General features: G+C 36.7%; 1 protein-coding gene, 1 long non-coding RNA gene and 1 other non-coding gene across 8 annotated transcripts in view; 2 read left to right on the top strand and 1 right to left on the bottom strand.

The window, feature by feature from the left end:
• Positions 1-384: 384 nt before the first annotated feature.
• Positions 385-468, top strand: TRNAL-UAA (transfer RNA leucine (anticodon UAA)). Its single transcript has one exon. It is a non-coding gene; the product is annotated as a tRNA-Leu (tRNA).
• A 44-nt stretch (positions 469-512) lies between these two features.
• Positions 513-1,654, bottom strand: LOC137237400 (uncharacterized). Of its 3 annotated transcripts, XR_010948935.1 has the most exons (4): positions 1,344-1,654; positions 1,221-1,241; positions 918-1,152; positions 513-866 (listed from the first exon to the last, which is right to left on the bottom strand). It is a non-coding gene; the product is annotated as an uncharacterized lncRNA (long non-coding RNA). The 3 variants fall into 3 exon arrangements; XR_010948933.1 differs by having other exon boundaries at positions 1,221-1,654; XR_010948934.1 differs by having other exon boundaries at positions 918-1,241.
• Positions 1,145-24,278, top strand: part of LOC137237399 (uncharacterized) — a 44,035-nt gene continuing 20,901 nt past the window's right edge. Inside the window, exons 1-3 of one of the 4 annotated variants that reach the window (XM_067760975.1) lie at positions 1,156-1,205; positions 1,359-1,667; positions 18,637-18,707. In XM_067760975.1, the coding sequence (XP_067617076.1) occupies positions 1,601-1,667; positions 18,637-18,707 (138 nt within the window). In that variant the 5' untranslated portion in view covers positions 1,156-1,205; positions 1,359-1,600. Of the gene's footprint in view, positions 1,668-12,030; positions 12,095-18,636; positions 18,708-24,278 lie in introns of those variants that run through there. The other 3 variants (XM_067760977.1, XM_067760974.1, XM_067760976.1) reach the window with 3 other exon arrangements.

Genomic DNA, 24,278 nt, shown 5'->3' with positions numbered 1-24,278 from the left:
ATACTCTCCCTGAGCTCGATTTCAAATTTCACGAAATAGTTAAAATGTCATATGGTATATTTAATTATTTTATATATATGCATTCATAATCAAGTATAATAAACAAATTATTGTGAAAGGCGTCTACAATATATAGATGGAAAAGTATAAAAACGTCACTACCAGTGAAAGATTTTTCCCATTACTTGAAAAACCCCAAATTAGGCAAGCAATTTTGGTTGCGAGCCAATTTTTCATTTTATATTTTACTATTGATTTTTTTTTACTGGCAACCCTTAAAATTTCCCGTGGTTTTTGAACATGCTAATTTTAGATACATACATAAATTTCCCTTCTGACGAGTCATTCTGTTCAAGTACTAACTTTGGCAATTTATAGTTATCAGTCAGGTTGGCCGAGCGGTCTAAGGCGCCAGATTTAAGCTCTGGTTCCCGAGAGGGAGCGTGGGTTCGAACCCCACACCTGACACATCTAAAGCGAGACAAGGTTTTTTTAATTTTTGTTTGCTGCTTTTAAGACAGATTTTTTATTTTAAAAAGAAAAATGTTATGTTTTCAATTACATATGTATAAATAGGTATGTATCTACATGCACCCAGCAATCCAGTTTATTTTTAAGTATGTATGTATGTTAAATCTTCATTCTGTACCGTTTCCAAATATGTGATGCTTCGAAGTATGGGCTATCGATTATCGCTCATCCGAAACTGCCCCAAATGGAACCGCTTAATAACTAAACAATAAAATGTTGTCTCTAAACTTAATGGCAGTAACTGTTCGCCATGGAACCGATTGTCAATGAATGGCTAAATGATGCACTGGGCGTGACATCGACTCAAAAAAGTGGGCAGTTAAAAGCATATTCAGCTGGAATTAGTAATAGAGAATTCTAAAAAAGTAAGACACTTAACTACATACCTTTACTCTCCACCACTTATAAATATGTATGCATGCAGTAGTCCATACGCTCAGCACAGTCTTTTGATTCACCATAAAATGCGTCATCCATCCTCAGCTACTCACTGCCTATAGCTACCTGCCCGTTATTTGCTTTTTCGCATTGCTGCTGTTGCTTTTGCCATTTGTTATCTACATATTAGCTCTGCATTGCCTCTGTCTCAAACATCAATTGCCAGCAAAATGAGACAGTCTTCTAGCAACATTCAGAAAGTGTTGAACGAGTTAAATGTGAGCTCGGCCGATTAGGTGAATAATTATTACCTGTTTGATTTACTTTTGACGCTATGAATGTTTTTTTTTTTTATTTAATGAAAACAAAATTTTTCGTATGTATTACAATCAAATAATTTGGTAAATACAATTAAGTTTTTTTTTAATTTTCACCTTATAACAATACAGCGAATAACACCTGTATTTATCGTGCCATATAAATACACAAAAAAAAACTATCGATAAGTGTGTGACTGATATGCGCGCTATCAACTTAACGTCTCTGTGTGCTTGTAATGAATAGTGGAAGTTATTTATTGAGTTGTGAACGAAAGAAATTTCTTATCAATTGAAAAAAAATAACGATTGAAAAAATACCATTCACCAATTCAAGATAAATACATACAAATACAACAAAATAAAAAATAAATATGTACGAGAGCCGGTTACTGAAGTTGTTAACTTTCCTAGTGGCATTCGTTGCCGTACTAGATTATGGTAAGTTCGCATGTAGAAGAAAAAACATAGAAAACAATAACAAGTTAAATATTGTTGAAGTGGTATTTAATATTTGCCAATTTTTTTCTCATTTTCATTTAATCAAGGGTTTACCAATGAAAAAATACCCCACAGAAAATATTTCTAGGATGTAGCTCACTTTAGTTGACTGCAAAGGTTTTGGGGAGTGTTACCGATGTTGAGGCTCCTTTGCCGGATATAGATCCGGTACGTGCCGATAACAAGCACCATTGAGGTCTAGACCGACCATCTCAGGAATGATTAATATGAGCACCCTAAACTTTCTAGTCCATCCCGCTCCCCACCCCAAAGTCATTTACTAACTGGTTGTAAAGTTATGCAGCGTTGCTATAGCACTACTGTGTGTGAAAGTTTAAAAAGCTCGAAATAATTTAATAAATATTTAAATAAACATATAATTCAAAAATGTACGACATGTGTACAATAATGGACCTAGCAAATAAAAAAAAATGTTAAAAGATATGGATCTGATCTCAAGCACCACCAACTTCGTGACTCTTAAACCTAAACAAGAGCGGCAGCGGCGAGTTTTTTATCGCAGTCAAAGGAAAGATGATTGACATAATAAGAGACGTCAGTTCGATTTTCATTTCTAATGTACCCGATTGGCGGGTATTAGAAAATTACCTTCTACACATTTTTAAGAAGTTTATATTAATATATATTGTGATTGTTGGAAAGAAGATTAATTGTTTAATTAATACGACCCCTTAAAACAATCAAAAATACCTCATGAAAATGTCTAGAAGCAATTTAAAATTACCCCTCAAATGGGATATTAAAAATAAATTTCACAGCTTAAGGGCCAATTAAACTTCCTTAACCCTAATACTATGTCTACACGGTACACGATTTCGGTAGTATCATTTCGTAAATTACATTCCTGTCCACGATTATGCTTCTTCTTTTGCATAATTTCAAATGACATTTGTTGAACGCCTTTTCGAGATGTCGCAATAAGGGTGGACCAGGCGTAAATCTAAAATGTGTTTGTGCGATATGGGTATCAAATTAATGGTATTAATGAGAGTTTTAAAAGGGAGTGGCCCTTAGTTGTATATGTGAAGGCGTTTTCGAGATATCGACCAAAATGTGGACCAGGGTGACCCAGAACATCATCTATCGGGTACCGCTAATTTATTTATATATGTAATACCACGAACAGTATTCCTGACGAAATTCCAATGGCTTTTGATTTCGTCCTACAGAACTGTCTCATTTTCTTATACTTAATATGGTAGGTGTCACACCCATTTTACAAAGTTTTTTCTAAAGTTATATTTTGCGTCAATAAATCAATCCAATTACCATGTTTCATCTCTTTTTTCATATTTGGTACAGAATTATGGCATTTTTTTATTTTTCGTAATTTTCGATATCGAAAAAGTGGGCGTGGTCATAGTCGGATTTCGGCTATTTTTTATAACAAGATAAAGTGAGTTCAGATAAGAACGTGAACTAAGTTTAGTAAAGATATATCGATCTTTGCTCAAGTTATCGTGTTAACGGCCGAGCGGAAGGACAGACGGTCGACTGTGTATAAAAACTGGGCGTGGCTTAAACCGATTTCGCCCATTTTCACAGAAAACAGTTATCGTCATAGAATCTATGCACCTACCAAATTTCACAAGGATTGGTAAATTTTTGTTCGACTTATGGCCTTAAAAGTATTCTAGACGAATTAAATGAAAAACGGCGGAGCCACGCCCATTTTGAAATTTTCTTTTATTTTTGTATTTTGTTGCACCATATCCTTACTGGAGTTGAATGTTGACATAATTCAGTGATATACTGTAAAGATATAAACAGACAAATTCTAAATATTCTCGCGGAATTTTGTTCTCGCGGATTTTTTTATTCCCGCGGAAAAATTCCTCCAATTCTGTTCTCCTAGGGAGAACAATAATTGAGGAATAGGAATTTCGAATTTTCGAAGTCAACTGTTTTGTCAATTGAAATTTCGTTGCACATTTCTTAATTTGTTTAAAATATTGAAAAGTTTAATTATTGTTGGAAATTTGTTGGAAATTCAGAAATAAAATATAAACAATGCACAATATTTATTGCATTTCATGAGGTATTCACTGAAATGAGTAGTGAATTGGTGCCACAGCAACATCAACAGCGGAACATAAGAAGAAGACGGTCGCATAACACAAATCTGCTGGAGTTGCCTGCTTTCATTCAGCAAAGCAATTTTCTGGCGGCCAAGTTGAGTTGAATTCGTCCTTCGTCACATGCCAAAATCTATTTAACTTACTTACTTACTTAATTGGCGCTTAACCGTCTAAACGGTTATGGCCGTCCAACAAGGCGCGCCAGTCGCTCCTTCGCTCCGCCAACCGGCGCCAATTGGTCACACCAAGGGAGTTTAAATCGTTTTCCACCTGGTCCTTCCAACGGAGTGGGGGCCGCCCTCTACCTCTGCTTCCATAGGCGGGTTCCGATAGAAACACTTTCTTGGCCGGAGCATCATCTTTCATTCGCATAACATGGCCTAGCCAGCGCAGCCGCTGCGTTTTAATTCGCTGGACTATGTTGATGTCTGCGTATAGCTCGTACAGCTCATCATTAAATCTTCTTCGGTACTCGCCATCGCCAACGCGTAGAGGTCCATAAATCTTTCGAAGAACTTTTCTCTCGAACACTCCCAAAGCCGCTTCATCTGCTGTTGCCATGGTCCATGCTTCTGCCCCATATAGCAGGACGGGTACGATAAGTGACTTGTAGAGTATGATTTTCGTTCGCCGAGAGAGGACTTTACTTTTCAATTGCCTACCTAGTCCAAAGTAGCATTTATTGGCAAGATTGATTCTTCGCTGGATTTCAGTGCTGATGTTGTTGCTAATGTTGATGCTGGTTCCCAAATAAACGAAGTCTTTTACTATTTCGAAATTATGGCTGCCAACAGTAGCGTGGTTGCCCAGGCGCATATGCGCTGACTCTTTGCTCGATGACAGCAGGTACTTCGTTTTGTCCTCATTCACCATCAAACCCATCTTTACCGCTTCTTTTTCCAGCTTGGAGTAAGCAGAACTAACAGCGCGGGTGTTTAGGCCGATGATATCAATGTCATCAGCATATGCCAGTAATTGCACGCTTTTATAGTATATTGTTCCAGTGCGGTTAAGTTCTGCAGCTAGTATAATTTTCTCCAGCATCAAATTAAAGAAATCGCACGATAGGGGGTCATCCTGTCTGAAACCTCGTTTAGTTTCGAACGGCTCGGAGAGGTCCTTCCCAATTCTGACTGAGCTGATGGTGTTGCTCAACGTCATTTTGCACAGCCGTATAAGTTTTGCGGGGAAACCAAATTCAGACATAGCGGCATATAGGCAGCTCCTTTTCGTGCTGTCGAAGGCGGCTTTAAAGTCGACGAAGAGGTGATGTGTGTCGATTCTCTTTTCACGGGTTTTTTCCAAGATTTGGCGCATTGTGAAAATCTGGTCGATGGTAGATTTACCAGGTCTGAAGCCGCACTGATAAGGTCCAATCAGCCGGTTCACGGTGGGCTTCAATCTTTCGCACAATACACTTGAAAGGACCTTATATGCGATATTAAGAAGGCTGATTCCACGATAGTTGGTGCATTTTGCAGTATCCCCCTTCTTGTGGACTGGGCAAAGAACACTTAGATTCCAACCGTCGGGCATGCTTTCGTCCGCCCATATTTTGCTAAGAAGCTGCTGCATGCGCCTTACCAACTCCTCGCCGCCGAACTTGAATAGCTCCGCAGGCAATCCATCAGCGCCCACGGCCTTGTTGTTTTTCAATCTGGTTATTGCTATTCTAACTTCGTCATAATCGGGCGGGGGGACATATATTCCATCATCATCGATTGCGGGATCGGGTTCTTCATCTCTGCGCGGTGAATTGCTGCCTCCATTTAGGAGAGCAGAGAAGTGTTCCCTCCATAATCTAAGCACTCTCTGGACATCAGTTACAAGGTCGCCGTTTTCATTCCTACAGGAGTTTGCCCCGGTCTTAAAACCTTCCGTCTGTCGCCGTATTTTTTGGTAGAATTTTCGGGCGTTATTCCTGGTGGCTAGCAGCTCAAGCTCCTCGCACTCACGCCTTTCTGCTTCTGCGTTTTTCTTCCTGAAAAGGCGTCTCGCTTCCCTTTTCAACTCACGATAGCGTTCACACACTCCTCTTGTCGCGCTCGCTTTTAACGTAGCCCTGTAGGCAGCGTCTTTTCTTTCGGTTGCAACGCGGCATTCTTCATCATACCAGTTGTTTTTTCGTGGCCGCCGGTAACCAATTTTTTCCTCGGCGGCAGTATGAAGTGCTTTGGAGATATGCTCCCACTGCTCCTGTATTCCTTCAGGATGAGTTGTGCCCTCAGAGAGCAGGTGTGAGAGTCGAGTTGCGAAATCATTGGCAGTCTGTTGTGATTGAAGCTTTTCGACGTCTAGCTTTCCTTGTGTTTTTTGTTCCTTGTTTTTAGCCGCGTTGAGGCGGGTGCGTATTTTGGCTGCAACGAGATAATGGTCCGAATCGATGTTAGGTCCTCGGATCGTTCGCACATCTAAAACACTGGAGGCATGCCGTCCGTCTATCACAACGTGATCGATCTGATTGCGAGTATTTCGATCAGGAGACAGCCATGTAGCTTGATGTATTTAAAATTTTGCTTTTATTCGAATAGCGGCGAGACGCTCGTCCACAGGCGTGAACGCCAGCACTTGGCGACAAAGTCTCTCACCCACCACGAATCCGACGCCGAAACTGCGCTTATTCGCATGGCCACTCCAATATATGTCACAATTTTTGATCTTCTTTCTTCCTTGCTTCGTCCAACGCATTTCTTGGATGGCGGTGATGTCAGATTTTGCTTTGACGAGGACAACAACCAGCCGGGCATCTGCACCAATCCCATTCAGGGAGCGGACGTTCCAGGTGCATGCCCTCAATTCATTGTCCTTCAAACGTTTGCCATGGTTGTCATCAATAGAGAGTGTATTTATCCGAGGCTTGTTGTTATATTTCATTGGAGTATGGTTTTACGTGGCGGGTCCCAAGCCCAGCGCACAACCCGCTCAGCGGGGGTGAAAATATTACTTGGCACGTTTATATAGCGAGCCGCTTGCTCCAAGACAGACGCCCGCCTGCAGCCGCACCTAGAGGTGTACAGACGCTGCCGATGAAATCTCCCCCGGCTAGCCCTTAAACCGATTATGTCAGAGTGGCCTAGCCAGGTTGTCGCCTTCTCACATTAGCTCACCGCTAAACGGGTGTTTAGCGGCTACCCAGAGGATACTTGGCCGCAAGCGACCGGCAGTAGTGAGCTGCTTGAACCGCATGCAAAAGAATCGCTCTGGCCATTCCCAGGTGAATGGCGGTCAGAAGCTTTGCCCACTTTCGTGGACTCCTACACACGGCCACACCCTCCAAAATCTATTTAAGCCTTATTAAAAAATCCTTGCGCAATTTCTGGATGGTTGCATCAAATATGTATACCAAGAGCTCTACCGTTGCTTATGATATACTTTTCGACTTAAAATAAAGAATATTGTGGTTGTAGTTGTTGTTGTATTAACAGTGAGAATATTGTGGTAGAATGTAAATACATATTTTAGCACAAATTTATACAAATAAGTGTTCTTTCTTAAAAGAACCAATTTCCTTTAACTATTTTGATGCATTCCCTTTAATTTAACCAAGTGAAAAAACTCCTATGAAATGGCAGAGAAATCTCCCTCTCCCTCACATTCATAATACCTACTTTTCTCCCATAACCGGTTTTCGCTTTTTCGAACATTGTTCAGAATAGGAGGAAAGGGAGAAGTGAAAAAACTCACAAGGAATTTTTATTTAGAATACGAGGAATGGAGGAAGGGAAAAAACTCGCACGGAATTTTGGTTTAGAATTGGGCTGAACATTTTTTGTTAAAATTTGACTTAAAAAAATTTTTTTTTTTAAATTGGGCGTGTATTTAGCACACATATAGTAATAGGAGTAACGTGCCTGCCAAATTTCATCATGATATCTGCAACGACTGCGAAGTCACAGCCTGCAAAACTTTTAAATTACCTTCTTTTAAAAGTGGGCGCTGCCACGCCCATTGTCCAAAATTTTACTAATTTTCTATTTGGTGTCATAAGGTCAACGCACCTACCATATTTCATCGCTTTATCCGGCTTTGGTAATGAATTATCGCACTTTTTCGGTTTTTCGAAATTTTCGATATCGAAAAGGTGGGCGTGGTTGTAGTCCGATTTCGTTCATTTTAAATAGCGATCTGAGATGAGCGCTCAGGAACCTACATACCAAATTTCATCAAGATACCTAAAAATTTTCTCAAGTTATCGTGTTTACGGACGGACGGAAATGGCTAAATGAATTTCTTTTTTCGCCCAGATCATTTTGATATATAGAAGTCTATATCTACCTCGATTAGTTTATGCCGTTACGGATTACCGTTATGCGAACAAAGTTAATATACTCTGTGAGCTCTGCTCAGCTGAGTATAAAAATTAAAAATGTACGTTGGTATATTGAACAGTAACTTTGAATTAGTATCTTTTCCTGCTGGGTATCCATGCATAAACCCATACTAATATGTATGAATATTACTTAAATTTATTTGGACGTATTTGTTTTCAAGCGTTTCTTTTACGTCTTCGTCGTAAGTACATAATTTGAATTGCAAAATTTCATGTAAACAAGTTTAAACTTAACTCAGAGTATTTAACTACTTTTGTGTTTCTTGTTGCTTTCTTTTATTATTTTTAACTATTAAGCGTATATGGGAAGGTCTATGCAGATAAAAAAAATGTAGGGCGCGATAGCCTCCGAAGAGATTTTAGGCCGAGATTCTCTTCCAATTTGCGGAGTGCTCCTTTTTTAATTTTCCCTACAAATTGGTGGGATGGGACCTACTTGTTTTTATACCGACTCCGAACAGCATCTGCAAGGCAGATGAGTTTTCACTGAGAAGCTTTTCATAGCAGAAATACATTCGGAGTGATTGCCAAACACTGCCGAGGGGCGACCCCGCTTAGAAAAATTTTGTTCTAATTGAAAGAACTTGTTTTTAAAATTTTGATGTTGCTTTGCCCGAGGCGTGAATTCAGGATCGTCGTTGTGGTAGGCGGAGCACGGTATCATCACACCACGGCGACCGCCATGCAGACAAAAGTTCATTAATAAATATGAATTTACCAACATTACGGCATATAATGAAAAAAAAAATTTGAAAACGCTCCTCCCAAGTTCAGTGGCGGATCTAGGATTTGGTACTGGGTGGGGGGCTTGAAATTTTTTCACTATCAAATTTTGTTTTTGTTTTCCATGATGTGTTAAATAAATGTATACAGAATATAAAATGGCATGACAAAACGAGGATTTTCAAAATTAAAAAAAATTAAATAACTTACTAATAAATTACAAGCAATATTTTCTGAAATAAAGTTCTTCTTTTATTCAGCACACTCGAGATATTGATATAACAACCAAAAAAACCTTTCTTTCAAACCTACTTATTGCTGGTTCAATCCTCTATCGACGAATCCAAAGATTCGAGTCGTCGGGGCTTCGATTTACAGAAAAGATCGGTTATTTCTTCAATGTCCGTTTCTATTTCTTTGTGGACATTCCCTAGTGCCAGACCAGTCAGTCGATTTTCAGACATGTTGACTCTCAAATAAGTCTTCAAGCGCTTTAGAACAGAAAAAGAACGCTCTGCGGTCGCTGATGTCACGGGGATAGTCGCAAATATTTGCAACAGTGTCGTCACGTTTGGAAAAAATGAAGAAGAGTGTGCTGATTTAATGATTTTCAGGGCATCAGTAGCTGTTTGAGCACTTATGAATGGATCACTTTTGCAATGGTTATGCCACAATAAAATCTAATTTTTCAGCACTGACTCGTTGTGACTGGGGAAATCTTCTTTTTAAATTTAGCAGCAAGTACAATTTCTTCAATCGTTACTCCTGCAGAGTATGCTGGAATCAGTCCCTCCAGAGGCAGAATCTTCAAAAATTCACCTTTGAACCTTGACTTCAATGAAGAAATCATGTAGTCCAGAAAAAGGTAGTAAATTGTAGCTCTGTAAGTACAATGTCAACGAATCATTCACCCCTATTAAACACGTAAATAAACGCATTTAATCAACAAGAACTCACCGGAAAAATTCGAGAGGAGCCTTACTCTTAGTTGGAACATTGGAGCGGTGCTTTTGTCGGCCACAAATGCGGGGAATTTCAAGTTTGATTCCCAATTCACATGCTTTTTCCTCGGCTCTCTTGAAGACTTCATAGAACGATGTTTCGTTTTCACGCGTCTTGACAAAAATCATGATTATATGATCAGTATGAGCACAGGCCGATTTCAGTTGCAATTCAGGTTGTTGAAGTGTTCTACTGAGAGTCAAAATCGGCGAATTCACATCATTGAATGTTTGGAGAGCGATCAGGAATTCGGATTTCTCAATAGCACTGAGAAGTTGCGCTTTCGAAGACGTTTCAAGATCTTTATCAAACTTCAAGTTACCTAACACTTCAGCAATATGTGGGAGAAATTCACTAACGGTTTCCACACTATCGGGTTTTTCAACCCATCGAGTGAGGCAAAGTGTTCTGAGGCGAGTTTTCTGTGATTCGGGTGATCTTTATTTGATTTCATCCTCAAGTGCTTGCGTTCTTTTGTGTGATGATGTGAAAAAATTTATTACTGCAGAAACGGTTCCAAGCATATTTCGAATTTCGGGAACTTCACACGCCTTGCATACACAGAGACTCAAGGAATGGTTGAAGCAGTGAGTGTAAAATGCAAGTGGTGGGGCTTGAGCCCCCATAGCCCATTCTAGATCCGCCACTGCCCAAGTTCGATTTATCATCTCGTGAGGAGTTAAAAACGGTAAGAAATTGCTTTCTGCATCCAGTAAAAGGAACGGAATTCGTTTTTTCCTTTTGATGTCCGGTTTTTCAGTGTGAGTTTAAACTCCAGTAACTTCAAAATTAAAATTAATTATTAGGCTAGCCCAACCCTCGATATTTTTTAATATCAAAAAATATTTTTTTTTTGTTCAAAAAAACTGTTATCGCCAACGGTTTTATAAGTTTTTTGAAAAAAAAAAATATTTTTTTTTTGTTCAAAAAAACTGTTATCGCCAACGGTTTTATAAGTTTTTTGAAAAAAAAAAAAATATTTTTAGGGCTTTGTGGAGTGTTTTGGTCGAAAAATTTACCCTTTCGCCATTTTTTTTTGCAGGCTCGAAAATTATTTTTTCGGGCATGCGTAGTGGAACTTTTTTTCCTAAGCCCAAATCCTATCGAAAAATCGATGGTGCGATATTGGTTAACTTTCGTCCATACAAATTAACCCAGGTTAATGTACACAATACTTTCATTGATAGTAAATTATCAGCATTGGAATTCGCGCTAACACAATTAACAACAAAAAAAAGAGAAAATTCACTATCAGTGTCAACAGTTGATATTTAGAAAACAAGTGTACAAATATGTTCATACATACAAGGACATATGAACAAAATGCCGACCCTGTAGGAATAACTTGAAGGCGCAAATTGGTAATTTTGTGTAAATTCTGCTAGGTTTTGTCGATGATGTCTATATTGACTTTTATAGGCATGCTCTGTAAATCGTTTTTTTTTTTTAAATAGCTGAAGTTCGAACATAGACAAATCGGGTTTACCAGCTGTTCTATAAATGGTAATCCCTTATATTTTCCTAAACTTATGGAAATTATATAATTAAACAGGTAACAATTCAAAAGAATGTTAGAAACGTAAATATTTAGAAAAAATAAAGAAACATTAAATGACAAATTAAACGAAAAAATTTTTTTTAGTGGGCGGTTTTCACTAGGAAAAATATGAGTGCAAATCAATGTCCGTTTGATTACAAAGTAACAACTTTAATGACAAATAAATGAAAACGGCAACTTCCAACCTGTTTGGCAAATTTGCCATCAATGCTTCATTTGTCAACATGTTGGTATTTTTTTCGTTTGCTCTCTGTCATCCCTTCAATTTATAATTTTGAAAGAACTGAAAATAATGACACATGATGATAACGGTGTTGTTCAAAAATGAGCCATATAAGCTAAACGCAGACATGAGCATTTTGTTACGAATAAAAGCCCTAAGGCTTCGCTGGCTGGGTCATGTTGTGACGGCTGACTCTACTTTCGGCGTAGAGCAAGGGAGGAGACACATCCATTTAGTTGAGAGGGACAAGTTGAGGCAGACTTGATCTCCCACGTTGCTCCCCATTGGCCTCTATTATCGTTAAATAGAGATGACTGGCGTGACATGTTAGCAATGACCATAATTGCCTAGGCAGTTAGCGCCAACTAGTGATGATGAGAACATGTCAAACTTCATCAGGTGTTAAAATTTGCAGTACATTTAGACGTGGCTGTGAGTATTCCAAATATTTTAAACATTTTTCTAGTTTCTGCAATAATCAAAATATTATCAGCACATTTGCTTGTTTAAATGCACTTTTTTGGAGCAATTGAATTGTTTAAAATTAACCAGCTTTAATTTAAATTTTGATATACACATATGTATATACATATCTGTGGCCTTATGCAATAACCGCTTAAGACGACTTAAGAAGAATTTGAGTTATTAATGGCATGGTGTTCGCGAAATAAAGCTACATATTTGTGTCCAACCAGTATCCTTCAAGGTAAACTAATAGAAAAGTTATTGGCAAGTGCATAATCGCCGAACTCGAAACTGTACTAATTTACAATTGCATAAGTAGCTTATGTGTTCTTAAGAAGAAATGTAAACATTTATTTGTGTTGCATAATACGTCTATATCGAGATAAGCGGTTATTGCAAACATATTTTCTTAACAAATCGGCACATTTTAGCATAAAGTAGAAATAGCTTAAGTCGTAGTAAGCGATTATTGCAAAATGGAAAACTTACAAAGTGGAGTGATACCTAGAAATAAGTTTTTATTGTAAATTGGTTATGCCGCGAATAACGGACCTCTATAGAGATAAGCGGTTATTGCACCTATTGTATAACACATTTCAGTTCTACTTAAGTTTTTGTAGTACAAACAAATAGCACACATCCAGTGTACTTATCACAAACTTTCATAGTAGATATTTCGTTAAAAGAAATAAAAATGAATAAAAAATTCGTTTTCTATCTCTGGATTTGATCTCACAATCTTCCGATCGCAAGCTAGTCGCTTTACTCGTCCGCCAAAGGCTGTTCTCTCAGCTTTACAACTGTCGGTATTCGAACATGAAATATTTAAGCTGAATGCGTTTGTAACCATTTCAACTATCGTAAGAGTGCGGGTTCGACTCCCACTCTCGGGAGAAAAGGCTTGGCAGAGATTTACAAGGTATAATCGAAACAGCTGTCGCCTTGTCCGTCCTGATGTCACGTTGTTTAAATTTTTCCCAAATTATTAAATAAATTATGAAATATTTAAATTTGCGGTATTTTCATTTCTTTAATGTAAAAGTAACGCACTAAGTATGAACGCATTAGTAAATTACATCTAAAAGTGTTGCATTTGAGTGAAAAGTGAAAAGTGCAGTGTTAACTGTTTTTAATTTGGCGAGATCCTTAAATTTGCGAAGAGATCTAAACAGTTGTGTATTTTTCAATACGAAAATAAAAAAAAATCGATTCGCCGAATTCGAAGTGTTTGCGTTTGATAATGAGGATCGCGAATCCATCCTGATTATCAAGTTACTGACTTTGAATCTGAAATTGATAACCATGAAAATAATAAAATTAATATCATTGAGTGAGAAGTGGATCACCAAGAAATCGATGGAACTATTTGAAGCACTGAAAAAACTCCTTCTCGCGCTAAAACTCCAAATTAAACGGAATAGTGGTAAAACTTACGTAAACTCCTAAGGAGTAGTAGCAGAAAGAATTTTCCACCTTATAAATTACGAATGCCGCAAAAAATTAAATAATAAAATATCACCTTCTCTCCACAATAAAGTACTTGATAACTTTTGCGCACTTGGTTATAACAATGAACGAGTTTTATTTATTGATACCAAGAAATTGGCTAAATTATATTACCACGCTAAAAAGCCCCGGCAACGTGACCATACCATTATGTTTAATGTGAATGAAGAACAAATATTCAAGTATGTCAAAAAGTTTTTTAAAAGCGTTATGAAAAAAAATCTGTAGTCCAAACTGAAGTTTTCTTTTGATAGGCGTGGCTCCCCAGCTGGATGAAACATGCTCTCTAAAGATAGAATAAGCAAAATTAAAGATCACATTAACAGCTTTCCAAGCTATGAGAGGCCTACGCTGCAAATACTTTCAAGCCGAGTTATCGCTTTCGAAAATGTATGCACTATTTTGTGGCAAATATCCATCCCAAGCCCCTGCTTCTTTTTCTTATTGGAATATTTTTAAATGTACAGAATTTATTATATATATTTTTAATTCGGTACATTAATTTTTAGCAAAGAAAATTAAATTGGATAAATTGGAAATAAATTGGAAGCAAAAATAGTTGTTCCTAATCAAGGCAACACTCAAGATCTAGTTCCATAATTGCAGAATGAGCGGTCAGTGCACCAAGAAACAGCGGAGTTGGGTAGATAAAGGAACTAATGGCATAGAAGAAGTTTTGCCTTCGACCTACAAAAATACTTGCTCATTTTCTGCACATCTCCTTAAGCTTTTATAAAAGGCAATTGTGGACTTTTAATTTAAAGATTGCACAACAATATCTCCATATTGCTACATGTGGCACGAAGGAATATCAGAGCGCGGTGAAAATCAGATCGTTTCTTGTTCATTCGAACATCTTAAGAACCTACAGTGAGTGAGCCATGTTGCGTTCCACAGTGATGATTGCGCTCATTTGTGTTCGCAATGTTCACATCAGCAAATCAAATTCCCAATCCTATTTTTATTATCGACCACAAGTTTATGGAATCAGGTCACACCCACATGAAGTGCGGCGTAGATCACGCGCTTATTGAAAGAAAGAGGAAAATCACAAATGCTACAATACACCATCCCCATTTTTGGTATTATTTTGTTGGGTGTGAGGTACATGAAACATTTTTAATGTTATATAAATGGATACAGTTAATTTCTATACATTTTCCAATACACTTAAATCAAAATATAATTGGAGACTTAGTAATGAGGATAGCGAAAGATTTCTTTTGAAAAATGTTAAATGGTTACGATATTAAAAAGCAATTTCGCCAAAATTTACTATATAATAATGAAATTGAGCCTTTCAAAGTTTTACATATTCTAAATAGAGGTTCAAATACAATTTATTTAAAAAAAAATCCATTGCTTAATGAAAGGGTTATAATGAAACTTTGCTCACTATATTAAATATAAACGTAGATATGAGTGCAATGACCCCGAATTTTTCCTTTTACTTTTTCTAATTTATGGAATGAGTTTTTTTGTTAAACATTTTATTTATTGTTAAATAAAACTAACAAATGAAATATTTAACTCGAGACTATATATTTCCGTTTTGAGTTAAGTCGTAAGGTTTGTTTGGTTTACTGTTGGCAATAAAAACCTGTGTCGAAATAAGTTAGGCTAATATTTAAATCAAAATTTGCAATAAAGGCTTAAGTCAATGTAAGATGTAAGTGTACATATTTTAAAATTTGCAACAACCTACTAAGTTATTTAAGTGCAAAAATTTCTTGTAATACACATACATTTAAAAAAAGATTTGGTGGCCCTTATTAACCTTACTTTAAGCCATCTGATTCACGAACTTTTGATTGAGTACCTGTTTTAAATTTTTTCAAATATGCATTTAAATCTTAAATATCAATTTGCGGCAAACTAAAATATAAGACTTAAGCGGTTATTGCAAAAAAGGACAGATATATCTTTACTTTAATTCACAAAGGCCAACAGATTTTTGAAAATGCTTTTTTCACATATTTTGGTATTATATAATAAGATACACCACTAGTTTGAAGATCTAGAACCAGTAACAACAGAGTTATGACACTTTTAAAATCTAAAAATAAAATGTTTTTTTTTTTTTTTTGAAATTTGTTGGTTAGGGCCTTTGTGAATGTATCTAGTAAAAATAAATATATGAAAATTAACCTCCTAGCTTCCATTCCACTTTGCGCTGTACTTCTTTTTAAATTTTTTCCCGCGAATTGGCGGGACGGGACCTACATGTTTATGCTAACTTCGAACGGGAGCTGCATGGTCCTAGTACATACACATACAAATTTCGGCAACCTTGCTTCGTCGCACTGTCGTCCAGCAATTTCACCCAATAGAAATTTGCTGCCGGCAATTTTTATCTCTGTATGAACTGGGACAAGGCAGCTGAATTTTAACTGATAAGCTTTTCATTGCAGAAATACTTTGGAAGTTTTTGCCAAACAAATGCCAAAGAGCGACCCCTAAAAAGTTTTTTTTTCTTATTGATAAACTTTTTTCAAAATTTTAGAGGGTTGCCATAAATCTCTGCTACCACAATCGGACACTTCATTTTAAAAGTTAATCCCAAAAATTCCTACAGAGGAAACATGTATACATCTAACGTGAGCTCAAAATTAATACAAGTTTCCACGCGACCTTGGCGATATAATTTAAGATCTTTTGTATGTATGTAATACATAAAATATATGTATACTTTATATGCATTTAAGCTCGAAGAAAAAAATGAAAACAATTACAAAATATTACTCCAAAGGTTTTTAGGTAGAATTTTATTTGATTGATAAACACAATATTGGTTATTGGATAAATTAATTCACGTGACTACATAACAATGCCCCAAATACCCATACTTAATGCACAATAGCATTAAGACTTGCTGCCAGACGCTGTTTTGAATACAAAATGATGGTGGTGGATCAAACAAAAGTGAAATTCAAAATTCTCAAGGCGTTAATAATAACACCGGCACACAAAAAGAGTGGACTGCATGTTTCGCTTGACCGACATATTGACAAGTATTTTGAAGTGATTAATCCGAATGTGAGGACCTTTTCACTTGAACATCGCAATAGTTTTGAATAGGTTTAGCTTTAAATTCATTAAGACTGTTTATATACCTCCGATTAGATTTAGATGCCTCCAATCTTTGATTTCTTGTAACTCACAAACCATAGGTGCAGTTGAAGTGAGGTATTAAAAGTATAGAGTCAAGTCAAACACGTTTATCAGTACCATTCAATTCACTGATGATAGATTTAGTATCATGTCAACAAACAAAAACTTGCCCTCTTGTATTTTTCCTCCATAAATCTCCTCACTTTTTTTCGTACACCACACTGCTTTCAATCATTTACAATTAAAGATGTCAAGAAAATGTTTGCCAGAAATGTAAACTCATTAATTTGATCATAATTTAAACGAAAGAAACCGTGTGGTCGAAGTTCATCACACTCAGATGGCCTAGATATGAACATATGTGTGCACAGTAAAAATGATTTGTTCACAATTGCTTTTGCACAGTGACTTACGCGAGAAAAAATGTCAACAGAATTAAAAGTTATTAAAATCGGATGAAAATGTAGCCTGCTATACCGCCGTCCTAAAAGAAAATATATGTACCTATCTACATTCTTACTGAAACTTAACTACTGAACTTAAGTTGTTTGTAACTTTCCAATATATGCAGTTTTTTTTTATTGGAACTGAGTATTTTGAACAATAAATTACAATTTTGGACTCACTGATCATTATTGCCCGATAAAGTTCTTCAACTATTCCTCAAAGTAGGTTAAAAATGAAATCAAAGTATGGAACTAAAAAATGTAAAAGCTTTTTGGATCTTCAAACTTATAATCAGCAATTTCTTTAAGTTTATACTACAAAATTTTCTATTACCTGATTATGAACTTTCATCTTATAGTTCGCTGGTTGGAAATCAATTTTGCCCATAGTTTCGCAATTTTTCCAGCCACTTTTTGACATGTAAAATGTTTTTAATGTTAAGATACGTAAAATGTTTTACCACATTTTCTTTTATATTATTATTACGATGGACTTTAGAATTAAAGAAAAGCTAGACAATTTTTTGTTGGCCTTAAAGATTTTAAAACCCTTTACACCTAGTATAATCTTTTGACGTCCTTACCAGTAGTGTCCAATGAACAAATTGACTCATTCAACAGAATATTTTGAATTCTATTAATGACTTTTTGAATTCGCTTACAGCAATTACAACAACTGCTTACAGCAATTACTTAGAACATTATCTACAAATATTTTTGTTTTTTTTTTTGTTTTCATACGGCGCCCTTGCACACATCGAGGGGGAGTTTAAAAAATGGGCTTTCTGATTAATTCTTTTGTTGTTTGTTTCAGAAAGGTTGCAAATGCATTTATTTTTCTATATACTAAGGCCCACTTGCAGAACAGCAAGTAATATTTTTAACACAGAGTTAATTTAAATAATTTGTCAGAATTGTATGAGTTTAGCCCCTCGTATGAGTTGATAAGCGATTCGACATCAAAAACTGTATGATTTCGAAAAAAGTTTGGCCGTCTCCATTCTGGGTTGTAACCTTTGACACTCGTGACACTTAAGATGGCTTCCTTATATAATTTTACTCAGAGAATTTTGTAGAAAATATACATAATAGACTTTTTGCAGAGCCTTTGGACTTTATATCCCGTTAGACACTTGTGGGTTGTTAATGTCCGGTTTTTCAATGCGAGTTTAAACTCCAGTCAAAGTTGACTAGAGTTTAACCCTGCCACTTCGGACGCTTAAGCTGAGATGTGCAGCAAAATTTTATGTTATCAAAGTGGCAAGGTCAACTTTAACTGGAGTTTAAACTCGCACTGAAAAACTGGGCATAAGGGTTAAAAATTGCAATCACACCGGCTTAGTTTATAGTAATACAATAAAAGTACAATAAAAAATTGTTTACAACATATAGTCGAAAACTTTAAGACCATTAGCTGACATTAATCTTATTTATTTCGTTTTTCAGCTACACCGAGTCCAGTAAATGAAATGTCCACCCGCTCCGAACAGGGAGAAAAATCGAAAACTATAAAAGAGGTAAAAGTTTAATTTGTAATATTTATGTAATAAGCAAAGAAATGTTTCGTTTAAATCTCCAAATACCAGACTGAAGACTTACTAAGTAGTTGAAAAAAAAAAAAAATCAAATTACACCTCATGAAATAGGCCTCAACAATTTTGTTTTTTTTTTTTTTTTGTAAATTGGTAATTTAGCATCCTATTTTTAGAAAAGACATGTTAGCTTAAGTGTTGAGAAACTCTATAATTCCTTTTTATGTCCTTTTTAGCTCTGAAGCTGATTTCACACACTGTAGTTTTTTTTAGTTTGGCAGACCGAGAATCATACTCTAAGGGGCTGTAACTGGTTTAAAGATTTACTCAAGACCAAAATTATGACATTTATATTTTTTAAATAAAAGTCAAATAATGAGGTTACAAAAAAAATCGGTTATATTTTCAAGATTAAGGCCGGAGTTTTGAAAGTTTAAACTATAGTTAAATTTTAAGTTTCCACATTTTGTTTTGTATTGACAGTTGCGGATTTGCTTTCCAATGCTGAAAAAATAAGCGGTAATAGTCTAGTTGAGGGGTCGACTGCTAATACGTTACCAATATCGAGGGAGGTGTCAAAAGACGCGTATTAATCACGACAACAATAATCCGAAGGCGGAAAATAAAAATTTTATCTCTGTCCGGAGTTATTGGCAATTGAAGTTGGCGATTTTCATTTACATAGGTGTTTGTAATGTTGATGTACCCACAAAAAAAATTGTGAACAGAAGTGTTCTGCGCGGATATAGTTTTGGACTCGAAACCGTTGTTGGACCCACCCAGGGTAATTTTTTATAAGCGCGGCCGAAGGCCGCCAATGCAAAAAGGTGTTCTGCGCAAAAATACTATGGATTCCACCCCCAGTTACGGAGGTACACGCGGGTAATTTTTGGGTTTTTCGTTAATATCTTTTGAATGAGTTAAAATTTTTATTTTCCGCCTTCGGATTATTAACACTGATGTCAAGACGCGTCGTTTGACACCTCTCTCGATATTTTTGGACGCGTATTAACTGTCGACCCCTCAACTAGACTATTACCATATAAGCTATGGTTTTTGATGGTGCGTATTTGCCAGAACGTAGCAAATAAACAGCCGTATAATTTGTTGGCGTTTTGTGTAAAAACACTACATCAGTTTGCAAATGATGCTAGACAATTTGCTCAAAATTTTGAACTTCCACCTTTTAGGGAGTATAAGGGTCTTTTTGGTACTTTTCGTAATTTCTGCCCCATTTTAACAGATAGAAGCTTCGAATTTTAAACAATGCTTACATATATTACAAAAAATGTTGTCTAAAAAAATCGTAGAAATCGGTCATATTTATAACTTACTAGCAGACCCGGCAGACGTTGTTCTGCCCTAAATTTGGCCTATCTGCATACATTTTAATAAGCTTTTTCCGTCTAACTCTGCCCTACCTCTCTACACTTTTTACTAATCTCTTTGTTCACTCCTCCCTCCGTCTTTTTCGATTCATCTCCATCTTCGTCTCATTCTATCTCGTTCTCAGTCTCCTTCTCTCTTTTCTCTTCTATCAAGTTTTTCTCCTTCTTCTTCATCTCTTATTGCCAGTCCCAGAGGGTGGTATGTATTTTGTTCCACTCCCATTCTGAGTCTCAGTCTCAGTCCCAGTCCTAGTCCTAATCCAAGTCCCAGTCCGCCTATGGTATACTTCTCGGAAAAAAGCATCGTAAATACTAATATAGGCAAATTTATATACGAAATTTCAGGCAAATCGAAGAGGACGTATGTAAATAGGTATGTGGGTATTATTAATTCTTGTCTTTATTTCGGCTTCGCATGCATATTTATCAGTTTTGCCAGGTTGATGTGACTATATCGAATATCACAATGAATTTTAGAGCTCTCAGCAACAGCTTTCATTTGATATCCATAATACACACATATTCTAGGGATATCCGAGTCTTTTTTGGCTATATCTCGAGACCCTAGTCACTCAGCGGTGTAAAACTTACTCTGCATTATAGCACACATCAAGAGCTTCAATTTGATACCCATAATATAAAAACACATTCTAGGAGTATCCAGGTCCACGTTTTGGGCTATATCTCGAGACCATAGCCTCCCAGTTGTATGAAAATTATCCTGTACTATAGCCCTCATCAACAGCTTTCATTTGATATTCATATTGTATAAACACATTCTAGGGGTACCCGGGTCCACGTTTTGGGCTATATCTCGAGAACCTAGCCTCCCAGTTGTATGAAAATTATCCTGTACTATAACACTCTTCAGCAGTTTTCATTTGATATCCATATTGTATAAACACATTCTAGGGGTACCCGGGTCCACGTTGTGGGCTATATCTCGAGACCCTAGCCTCCCAGTTGTATGAAAATTATCCTGTACTATAGCACTAATCAACAGCTTTCATCTGATATCCATATTGTATAAACACATTCTAGGGGTACCCGGGTCCACGTTTTGGGCTATATCTCGAGACCCTAGCCTCCCAGTTGTATGAAAATTAACCTGTACTATAGCACTCATCAACAGCTTTCATTTGATATCCATATTGTATAAACACTTTCTAGGGGTACCCGGGCCCACGTTTTGGGCTATATATCGAGACCCTAGCCTCCCCGTGGTATGAAAATTATCCTGTACTATAGCACTCATCAGAAGCTTTCATTTGATATCCTTATTGTCAAAAACACATTCTAGGGGCACCCGGGTCCACGTTTTGGCCCATATCTCGAGACCCTAGTCACCCAGGGGTATGAAAATTATCCTGTAATATAGCACTCCTCAACAGCTTTCATTTGATATCCATATTCTATAAACACATTCTAGGGGTACCCGGGTCCACGTTTTGATCTCAAGACCCTAGGCACGTAGCGAAAAAAAGGTAGACGTTGGCCGATTCTCAGACCTACCCAATATGCTTACAAAATTTCATGAGAATTGCTTCAGCCGTTTCGGAGGAGTTCAGCCTCTAAAACCGTGACAGAAGAATTTTATATATTAGATATCACATGTTTTCAACGCATCAGCAAAAATAAACTACGGTTTTTGAGGTTGCGTATTTGCCATGACGTAGCAAATGCAAAGCCGTATATAATGTTTTTGAGAATGCAATGCTAAATATCTATTGCTTTTGGAATGCACAAAGCTTGTTTTTCGATCCAAATTGTGTAGTATATTTACAGGCGCGCATCAACAGAGCCTAGTTACATGAGATATTTAGCAGCGCTTTATATTGCATTATACAAACTCATTGCGGAAATTGTTTGTTGCTTCAAGTACATACATATATGTAGCTTTAACAATTTGTTTGGAAAAATTTAGTTTTGGTTTTTTGTGGTGTAAATCTGTTGTCAAAAATTAAATTAGTCTTAAGGCTTGGTTTCCTCGAAATCCGTGCCGTTATATAGCGGTGGAAACATTGCCGGCGAACTGGATTATAAAAGATGTTGCAATATTATTTTTTTTGCCTGATGATGTTGTGTTTTTTATTGGAGAGCGCTGCCAGTGTAGTTCGTGGGGTATATGAATTTGGTACTTGGATTCATAAGCCCGTTATGTGGACCTATGGAGGAAATATTTTATGATATATTTTGCTATTCTATTATTAATTTTTTTACATTTTGTTCGAGATGCGTTCTGCATGCATCAATTCAAACGTGCAAGGATTTCTTCACCATTTCTTTAAGGGTCCAAGCAGTGGTGTAGTGAGGCTTTCTTGCGCCCGGGGAAAAAAAATAAAAGTTCTGTTCCATCTGTATTATAAAATTCACCCAAGTTCATACAATTTCTTTCTAACTCGTTATTATCCTTGTTAAACAAATTTCCAGCGCCTAAAAAAAAAAAATAAATGTAAGGCGCGATAACCTCCGAAGAGATCTAAGGCCGAGCTTCTCTTCCAATTTGCGTCGTGCTCCTCTTGATTTTTCCCTACAAATTGGCCGGACGGGACCTACATGTTTTATGCCGACTCCGAACGGCATCTGCAAGGCAGATGAGTTTTCACTGAGAGCTTTTCATGGCAGAAATACAATCGGAGCGCTTGCCAGACACTGCCGAGGGGCGACCCCGCTTAGAAAAATTTTCTTCTAATTGAAAAATCTTATTTCTAAAATTTTGATGTTGCTTTGCCCGGGAGTTGAACCCAGGGCATACGGTGTAATAGGCGGAGCACGTTACCATCACACCACGGTGGCCAGCGCCTAAGAGAAGTTATATATTTTGCAACAGAACTGTAGCTTCGCTTCTGGTGTCATCTGTGGTATTAGTATCCTCTGCTAATTGTTCCAACTGTTTTACTACTTTCTCTGGCCCATCGACGATAACACTAACCGCTTGTATTCTGGAGCTCCATCGTGTTTCAGATTCACATTTGACAGTTTTTGTTAAAGCATTTTTTAATAATTACCAGCGTAACGTTGAACGTGAGAAAAAAGAGCAAGTGTTCCGGATATATGCATGCATTTTTTAGTATAGAATTTTTTTTCCAGAAATCAGTTATAATAAAAAGACAAATTATCCAGAAAGTTATACTTTTCGGACCATTTGAGGCCCCCTGTGAGTAGCGCCCGGGTCAAGATGCCCCCTTGCCCCCCCCCCCCTTCTCACTACACCACTGGGTCCAAGAAATGCTCAAGAAAAGCTTGCAGGCTTAAATTTATGGTAAAATTTCTGACAAAAAATCGCACTTAATCACTTTAGGCCTTCAGTAATAAAGTGTCGCAGTCTTGTTTGACTGGTTCATATATGTGACCTGGAATCAGGAAAGGGGGCAAAATACCGTTGTTCACTTTTTGAGTGATTCTTATAGGAAATTTAAAACTATTTCCAATGGAATAAACCGCAGTTTTTTATCTTTCTTAGTTTTTTCACAAATCGCATTTAAAGCCAAATCGGACCACAGATACGATTTTTTGAAATATTTCGATCCATGCGCCACCTATCGGAGTTTTTTTCTTATTATTGCATTGTCATCGGGTTCTGAACTATATTCCAAGTTTCAAGCTTGTAGGTTATCGGGAAGTTACTTAAATTTTAATTACAAAATTCGTTCACAACGGCCGGCCGCTACACAGAGTCAAGCTAAACAAGAACTTTAAACGCGTTTTTCTCGCAAACTTGTTTTCGCACAATAGGTCCCTTTCATGACTCCAGGTCACATATATATATTTTATTTTCTTTATGAAATTTATTGAACTAACCATATCTACAAACATTTTAAACTGTATTAAATACCATTAATTGTTTAATTATTTCGGAATTCTACAACTGCATAATTATTTCAATTATACCAAATAATCTACTATTGTCTATTATTTTGTAGATACAGGTGTAATAAATAACATATATCTACTATGTACTTTAAAATCGGCTGAGGTTATTTCCTTGCAAATCAAAATCACGCATACAATCTATTTGTTTGATTGCACTATAATACACACAAGTTTTTGTTTATTTTCATTTAAGTCTCATTATTTACAAAAAAGATCTGAACGTGACTTTCTAATGAATAATTCTTCATACACAAATAGTTCTGTCGAATTATACTAAATGAACAATTAATATTTT

The sequence above is a fragment of the Eurosta solidaginis genome, chromosome 1 (genome assembly GCF_040869045.1).
Source record: "Eurosta solidaginis isolate ZX-2024a chromosome 1, ASM4086904v1, whole genome shotgun sequence".
Lineage (NCBI taxonomy): Eukaryota > Metazoa > Arthropoda > Insecta > Diptera > Tephritidae > Eurosta > Eurosta solidaginis.
This window is presented reverse-complemented; position numbering and strand designations above follow the sequence as displayed.